Source organism: Rhamphochromis sp. 'chilingali', assembly GCF_963969265.1.
Source record: "Rhamphochromis sp. 'chilingali' genome assembly, chromosome: 16".
NCBI classification, from domain to species: domain Eukaryota; kingdom Metazoa; phylum Chordata; class Actinopteri; order Cichliformes; family Cichlidae; genus Rhamphochromis; species Rhamphochromis sp. 'chilingali'.
This window is the reverse complement of record NC_137943.1, coordinates 22,389,714-22,398,077: the sequence shown is the minus strand read 5'-3', so window position 1 is coordinate 22,398,077 and position 8,364 is coordinate 22,389,714. Positions and strand designations below refer to the sequence as shown.

Sequence of the window (8,364 nt, the reverse complement as noted above, 5' to 3'; positions counted from 1 at the left end):
ACCGGATAGAAATCTTAGTGTTGGTTGTCTCATAGACACTAAAACAAGTAAACAATAATAAAATACAGGAAAGCCTAACTGCATTGCTGGATACCACTCGAGTTAATATGTTACCTTTCTAATATGTAAACATAAAATGAGAAAACTTAATTTAAAATAAAAGATTTCAAAAGTTAAGAATTAAAATGGCTTTTCAAACAGGTTCTAAAAGTGTCTCATGATGGAGAGGTCCTGATGTGAAGGGGCAGTTTGTTCCACAGTTTCTGAGCTGCAAACGCTCGATCTCCTCTGTGCTTTAATCGGGAGCTCGGGAAAGCTAGGAACATTTGCTCAGCTTCAGACTTCCGTAATCTGGAGGGAGCATGCCAACTTCAAAGGTTAGAGAGGTAAAAAGTTGCCAACCCAAGCAATGCCTAAAAAACAATTATGAAATCAGTTCAAAATCTGACTGGCAGCCAGAATAGTGATGGTAATATGGGAGATATGACCTTAGACCCAAACACTCCATCTATGTAAGTAACAATCATTATGTATACTTTCTATGCACTCCAGCTTAAGTACATTGTTTGCTAACTGCATTAACAGCTTCTCCTTTGTTTCTTGAGAGGAGAATTTAAAAAAGTATTCATTAACTAACTAAGCGTTTTAGAAGTAACCCTTCCCTTTGCCACCAAGAGGGCGGTGCATTCAGTGAGGGTAATTAAATAGTAAATTGACCATATGAGCATTGCATTAACAAAAACATTGCTTTTGCTTCCAAAAGCACAAGAACCAGACACAGAAATGAACACTGTTACCACTGTTACTGATATAATCTGGGGTTTTGTAGATGCCAGAGAGGTCAAAGATTATTTTTTTTGTAATGTTTTGGAAATATTTGACAGAAGTCATGATGCAAAGAGTGCATCACTCACAGATTCACTCACTCACATGTGTAGAACATCTTTTGTTTTTCACCTGTTTTACAGCTGCTGCTCCTGAGACACGCAATGAGTCATTTCCAAAAGTCAAGTAAAAATGATGCTCACGAGGAATTCTCACAAAACCTGTGACGCTCATGCTGTTAAAGTGGGTCCTGAACCCTTATCAAAAAATTAGACTAAACGCTGTTATTGAATCCCCTTTGACCCAAATATAAGAGCTTCCCCCCGCCGCCCCCCTCATTTACTTTTGCACCCAAATACATTTCCAATTGTTTTAATTAATTTATTAATGTAGTTTAATTTGGGATGTAGGAGAGGGTTTTTTAAGCTTTCCATCTCCGCCGCACAGCTTTTATTTGCGCATACTTAGCTCTGCATGGATCACATAGTGCGGAAATTCATAATCTGTCTACCTGTTGAGAATCTCTGCAAACTCCCTCCAATTTTCCAGACAAAAAGACATTAATTCATCTTTCTTACGGGGAGATGCAGATATTAGTTGTTATCCCTCTCCGGTCTCTGTTTCTGACGGTAAACGCGGGCCTCCCGGTGCCCATTACCGGAGCTGCCAGATGATCGGTAAGGAGCGGAGGTCCCGTGGGACAATGAACACGTGGTCTCGGCTGCCACAAGACGTCAGCGGCAGATGGCATGGGTACCCGCTGTTGGCATGAGTGTCATTCCTCAAAGAGAAAGGGAAAGGGAAGAGAGGGAGGGAGAGTGAGAGAGGGGAAGGGAAGAGCAGATCACAGCAAGGCAGAGAAAAGAGAGTGCGCAGAATTAAGCTCTTTCTTCCAATTTGGTAGCTTGCGAGTGAAGAAGCTGAGGCGCAGTTTCAGAGGAGATATTCGGGAACATGCAAGGTACATGCTGACCAGAGGTTAGTAATGTTTTTGTTCGCAATTTGTTGACTGATCATGCGCTTTTATTCTGGGTTAAAACGTGGTTAAATACGTGGCGTACAATTGGCTAGTTTTGGACTCTGATTTGGAGCAAACATAAACTTTAATGTGATGTAATATAAGGTTTAAAATATGGCTATTTTTCACAAATCTAAAGGCAATTAAGTGTAATGCCTTTGAAAAGGTAACAAGCTGTGACACTGGCCTTGCTTGCCAATTTGTTACTCTTCCTCTTGGGAGGGCTCATTCACGAGGTAATTAACTGACAACCTTCAAAAGACGTCGGGGTTCTACCTTGTCCTTATAGTTTATGTTTCCGCTTTGATTTTACAGGAAATATGTTGACACTGCCATTCGAGGAACCTCATATAATGTGTGAGCCGCGGTTTGGTGCCAATTATCCCCGTGAAAGCTTACCTGAGAGCCTGGAGCAGGAGCGACAACATAACCCTGACAGATCCAACTCAGACATGAGGGAGATCGAGGACGACATCTCCGACAGAGATGAGGACGAGAGAGAGGACGATCAGGATGAAAACGGGCTTCCTAAAAAGCGAGGCCCCCGAAAAAAGAAACCGGGCAAAGAGCAGGTTGACAGGTCCAAACTCAGGCGCCAGGAAGCCAACGCCCGAGAGCGCAGCCGGATGCACGGCTTGAACGCTGCGCTAGAGAGCCTGCGTAAAGTTGTGCCGTGCTACTCCAAAACTCAGAAACTGTCCAAGATTGAGACCCTCAGACTGGCTAAAAACTACATCTGGGCCCTGTCAGAGACTCTTAGCGCAGGGAAGAGACCGGACCTCCTCGCCTTCGTACAGACTTTGTGTAAAGGATTATCTCAACCAACGACCAATTTGGTGGCAGGTTGTTTACAGCTGAACGCGAGAAACTTCCTCACAGACCACAACGGAGAGGTGATGTTCTCTGGGAGGGCGCCCTACGATGCCATGTACCCGTATCCTGGATCAGACATGAACACACCCCCCGGCCACAGCGGGAGCAGCTTGGACAGTAGCGCCAAGCCGTTCCGTCACTACAGCTACAGCAGCGCCTACGAACCCTACTACGAGAACCAGTCCCCGGAGAGCGGGAGCCCGCATTTCGACGGCCAGCTGAGCCCACCAATGAACTTTAACGGGATTTTCTCCCTAAAACACGACGACCCGCCAGAGTACGGCAAAAATAGCCACTATGGCATGCGCTACTGCGGTGCGCCAGGGCGCACGGCTCTTGCGCATAACTCCATGTACCGAGTCTCCCCAGAGGCCCGTTTCCCTTACGATCTGCACGTCCGCAGCCAGTCCTTCCAAGCACAAGGAGAAGTTAATGGCTCTTTCCACAATTAATCAATCAGCTGGACAAAGTTCAAGCTTGAGAAGCGATGCAATTTCCCCCCACAGATGTCGTGAGTGGAATGAAATTGACTCAGACAGGCTGATGCACTGCAAAAATGCCAACTGAAACAAGTCATTTTTTGTGTGTTTTGAAAGATGACACGAAGCCAGAATTTCAGATGAAAGGGATTCACAAGTTTCTTGTTGTTGTTCAGTTTCATTCGTCTCAATATAAACTTTAAACACACACACACACACACACACACACACACACACACACACACACACACACACACACACACACACACACACACCCCACCACCTGAAGGTTTTGTTTCGTAAAAAAAGGGGGGAAATCTGTCTGAAGGCCCAAATTAATGATTTACTGGTACAACGCAGAGCATTTGTTTTCAAACTGATGTGGTCTAAAATAATTAATTGAAGGTGCAGATTTGGAGTAAATCGTTTGCAGTTACAGTGCATTATTTGTACGTGTTCGTTAATGGCCATAGTGCAGATGTCGCTAATTGAGTTTACATAAAGCCGATATGATTAATTAAAATTTCTGCTTATTTGAAAACATTACTGCAGTCAGTTAAAACGATTTTTGAGGCAAAACAAAAGAAACAAAATTAAAACAAATAAAAGTTTATCGGGGACGTTTACTGAGACATGATTGGAGTTCAGAGATTCAGTCTCCTAGCAATAAAGGTCAATTTAGCTATGCAAGGCAGCCAAATGCAATCTTTGCTTATTAAAAATAATATATGTCTACTTCTCCTCACAAGGCGTCCCGCTTAATCTAAGATTAATTGAAAAGACGGCAATTACAGCCACATAGATATTTTATAGAAAGCCAGTGAATTCAGGAGATATGTCATCCAATGATGTCATCCGGATTGCTCCTATAAATACAGGAAGTTGCGGGGGAAAACACGTCACAGCTGAACGCTTTCGTATTTGGAGAGGTGAGTGTGTTAACGCGGTGAATGTAAATTTTTATTGTATTTATTTATTTGAGCTTATTTAATGAATGTGAATAATATATTATAAAAATATTGTAAAAAAAAATCAACAGTGTTGACTCTTATGTGCATTTCCACGCATTTAAAGTTTGTTTACGTTGCATTGCATTGTGATAAATTTCACCACAAGCTGAAAGTCCAGCACTGGCAGCAGAAATGCATTTTTGTCAGGTGAACAAAATGCATCAAAAACTATGAATCCTAACAACATGCCTTAAAAAGAGACGATGACCATCAATATGCAACGAAATGAAAGTTTTGGATAGTTTGATGTGAACTTTTTACTCTTCCTTGTTCCTCCCGAGGAGCAACTGTGATGCACTTCATGTACTTCTGCACAATGTTGGTGACTGCTCATAAATTCTGTTGATTTTGTAACTTTAACCGAATGCTGAATGATTTTTGGATGTTTCTCCTTTATTTCTGCATTTACTGATAACCTTTCCCTTCAACCCAACCACACACACACACACACACACACGCGCGCGCACTCCCGAAAACTCGTTATGGATCGAAATATTCGTGAAGTAATGTGTTAATGTTTTGTGATGTGTTTGTCGCAATAAAATGTAGAGGCTGTGAGAGGCTTCATGTGGTAGCCCAGCTTCTCAGCTTTCTGTGAAAGTGATCGACGGCAGACGGCAATTAAGAAAAAATAATAATGGTTAGAAAAAAAATGAATATAAGAATGCCCCGAGCGTTTTTATGTATTTATTTTTAGGAAAATGAATCGTGAAATATCCTCGAAGGTGACACAGGGCTATCGTAGCGACCACAGACTCAAGTTTCCAGCAAGCCATGTTAAAAATACACACGCCTACATTGAAAATAATTATAATAATAATATTGAAGAACTCTAAAATTTGATTTTGAAGTTCTGTGTCTAAAAAGATTTTCCTGATAAAATTTAATTTAATTTCAGCTGATCAGATGGTTGATTTGTGTCAAATGCCCACAAGCTGTTGGTTATCATCCAAATCCCACAGCTCCCGGTGTGGAAAAAAGTGAATCCGACAGTCCAATTCACAGAGAAGCAAAAAAGAAAAACAATAAATAACAACAACAACAACAACAACAATAACTTCAGATACATTTCCAGTGTTTTAAAATTATTCCGTACATGCCTTTCTTTCTCTTCCGATGATGTGATTTAATTTAACGGAGGGTACACTTGCTGATACCGTCTTAGTCGGGACATTTTTACAGTTACTTTTTTCAAAGTGATTTAAAATTTCATGTGAAGTTATTCTGTTTATTTAACTGAAAAAAAGTGGGAAAGGGAAGGTTCCTCCTTTTTATGTCATCGCGATAAAGAACAGTTCGCCCTCCATAGCGCATTATTGTTATTAGTAGTATTATTTGTGCGGTTTAGATGTATAACGAATCCGGGGTTTTATTCTCATTATTCATTTTTTTCTTTACTGTATCACTATCAACGATGAAACAATAAATATTACAATTCCCTGTTTTAGTTAAACTCTCAGCAGTTTCACCTTATTGGCGCTGCAGGATTTACGTTTTGAAGAAAGATTGAATTAGCAGAAAACAACTCAGGCTAACTGTACAGCTTTTAACATGAACGACGCGAGAACCTGAAGAACTCTTTGTTCAACTCGTCGGAAGTTAGAGGACCGAAAGTGAAAAGTTTGGCTATAAATCATCACCTAACTGTGTGTGTATATATATATATATGTGTGTGTGTGTGTGTGTGTGTGTGTGTGTGTGTGTGTGTGTGTGTGTGTGTGTGTGTGTGTGTGTGTGTGTGTGTGTGTGTGTGTGTTACAAATAAAGTAAGACTTAAAGTAACTGCGCAAATTTTGTCGGTGCATTTGATAAATGTCCAATTCCGTCATGGAAAGTTAAGTAGGTGGAAAAAAATCGCAAATCGGGAGTGACAGTCAGATTTCAAACTTCTAAGTGGTTTCACAAACCAGACAAAACCAAACTCATTTTATTTTTGTTATTTACGTTCATGTCGAAAGTATAACTCTAACTGTATTTACAGAACTTTATTTCCAAAAAATCAAGAAACATCCTCTCAAAAAACAAAAAACAATCAAATAAAAAAACCCACAAAAAAACAGTGAAGAAAAACTCAATTTAAAATTTATTTTAACTAAAAAAGAGTTGCTAGAGCTCCCCTCTAACCCACACCCGTTTTTTTTTTAATTCCCAGTCCTAGTCCAACTAACACGAGTGTAGGTGTGTATGTGTCTGTGTCTGCGAGCGTGTTTTTTTTTTTTTTTTCTTTTTGAGGAGAAGCAGGTTCAAATCCCTCGTGGAGCTCCCTACAGAAGCTGACGAGGGTGAGTGGGAGTATAGGGAGGAGGGTGCCACACGCCCACAGGGTTCAAAGGGCGGCGTGCTGCAGTTTAGCACGGGGTCAAACGTGTACAGGCGCATTCAATTCATGCAGCTCATTAAGCCTGGTGGCAAGAGCGAGAGAGACAGTTGGAGAAAGAAGTAAAGGAGAAATGGAGAGGGGAAGAGAGAAAGAGGGGGAGAGGGTGCGAGCGAGCATATGGCCCGGCTCTGTGTGGGAGGTGAAGGACAGTAATGTGGGGTATATAGGTACTGTACGGAGGTACATTTGTAATCGGAGACGTGGTGTCATAATTAGTGCAAAAACAATCATCGCGTTTCTATAGCGATGAGTTGCAAAATGACAATGATCATCAGAGAAGTTGTGAAGAGTTTAGTGCAATCTCCACGCGCAGAAAAACGCGTGCGCAAAAAATGCATCTTTATATATAAAAATATACTGCTTTGTGATATATTATGGTAATTTATTGTAATCAGGAACATTTTCCTGCGATGTCTGAAAATCTGAGCACCAGTCAAGAAAAATGAAAATAATGTTCCCCGCCACGTCGGCAAGCATCCTCAAATTTTGTGCCATTCCCAAGCCCCAGATGGTGTGGGATGGGAAACGTTCCCCCATTAAATTCCTAATAATCATTTCTCCTGCGGAATCGGGGGTGGTGGCAGTGGGGATGGAGGAGGGCTGGGTGCCTGTGTGTGTGCAGAAGAAGGGTGTGGGGTGGGGATGAGAAGTGAGGATTGGGATGGTGGGTGAGGGGAGTAGAGGGATTTGGTGTTTTAATTAGACAGATTTAAGGAGCTGGAGCCCCCCTTTCTCCTTTAAAGTGTGTGTGTGTAGAAACACTGATTCATTTATGCTTATATTCCTGTGAGTGTGTGAGAAAAATTATACGTATGAGCAGAGGCTTCGGTGTGCGTGGATGTGTGTGTGGCGCAGGTCACGCCAGGGCTGATGCTGCAGCAGAGGAGGCCTGACACTCCAGTACTACAGGCCAGGATCTCATTAACGTGTCAGATTGGTGGATCAGTCTCTCTGGCAGCCAGCCCGGCCTCTCACAGGAAGTACTTTCTCTCTATCTGTGAACTTGGCACTGAAAGGTTAGACAGGGAGGGAGATGTGGGGGATATATTGGCCTCGGGGAGAGAGGAGAGGAGAGACAGAGGCATTAATTATAGTATTTGGTCAGATTGGATAAATATTGGGTAAAGGATTGCAGTTTAAGAGCCGCTTTTATCCGTTGGGGAGTAGAAATGCATGAAAATAGTAGCGCTGATGATTTCCACGGAGTGAAATCAGACAGAGAGAGAGAGAGACAGACTGACTTCTGCACTTGTGCTGTTTTGGAGGTGGAGATATGCTAAGCATGTGACAGGAGCATCTGTCACTACATCACCTTTGTGCTTTGTGCTCTTTGTCTAGGGGTACTGTAGTTGAGTGTGTGCGAGTGAGCGTGTATGGGTTGTGTGTCTGTGGCTACAATACCAGAGAGTATAGGGTGGGTTTTGGAGCAGGTGGGAAACACATAGGGGTGTGATCCTCTGACACCCCAGCAACACCCTATTTCAGGGCAGAAAGAGACGGGTGCTACTGGGTGATGTGGTTTCATTCCCTCGACTGTGAATGCGAGCATCTGCTGGATAGATAGATAGATAGATAGATAGATAGATAGATAGATAGATAGATAGATAGATAGATAGATAGATAGATAGATAGATAGATAGATAGATAGATAGATAGATAGATAGATTCAATATTACTTTCACATGAGAAGTAAGTAAGATGGATAAGTCAGATGATGAGTAATGTGATAAAGGGCAAAATTTATGAGCATGGATATTGTGTAAATCCTCAGATGCACCC

General features: G+C 41.9%; 1 protein-coding gene across 1 annotated transcript; it reads left to right on the top strand.

Annotated features, from left to right (window-relative positions):
* Positions 1–1,574: 1,574 nt before the first annotated feature.
* neurod6b (neuronal differentiation 6b) lies at positions 1,575–4,135 on the top strand (the record flags this gene model as incomplete). Its single annotated transcript, XM_080861328.1, has 2 exons — positions 1,575–1,803; positions 2,159–4,135. The coding sequence occupies 2 exons, from the start codon at positions 1,575–1,577 to the stop codon at positions 3,166–3,168; spliced, it is 1,239 nt and encodes a 412-aa protein (XP_080717454.1). The 3' UTR covers positions 3,169–4,135.
* Positions 4,136–8,364: the final 4,229 nt, after the last annotated feature.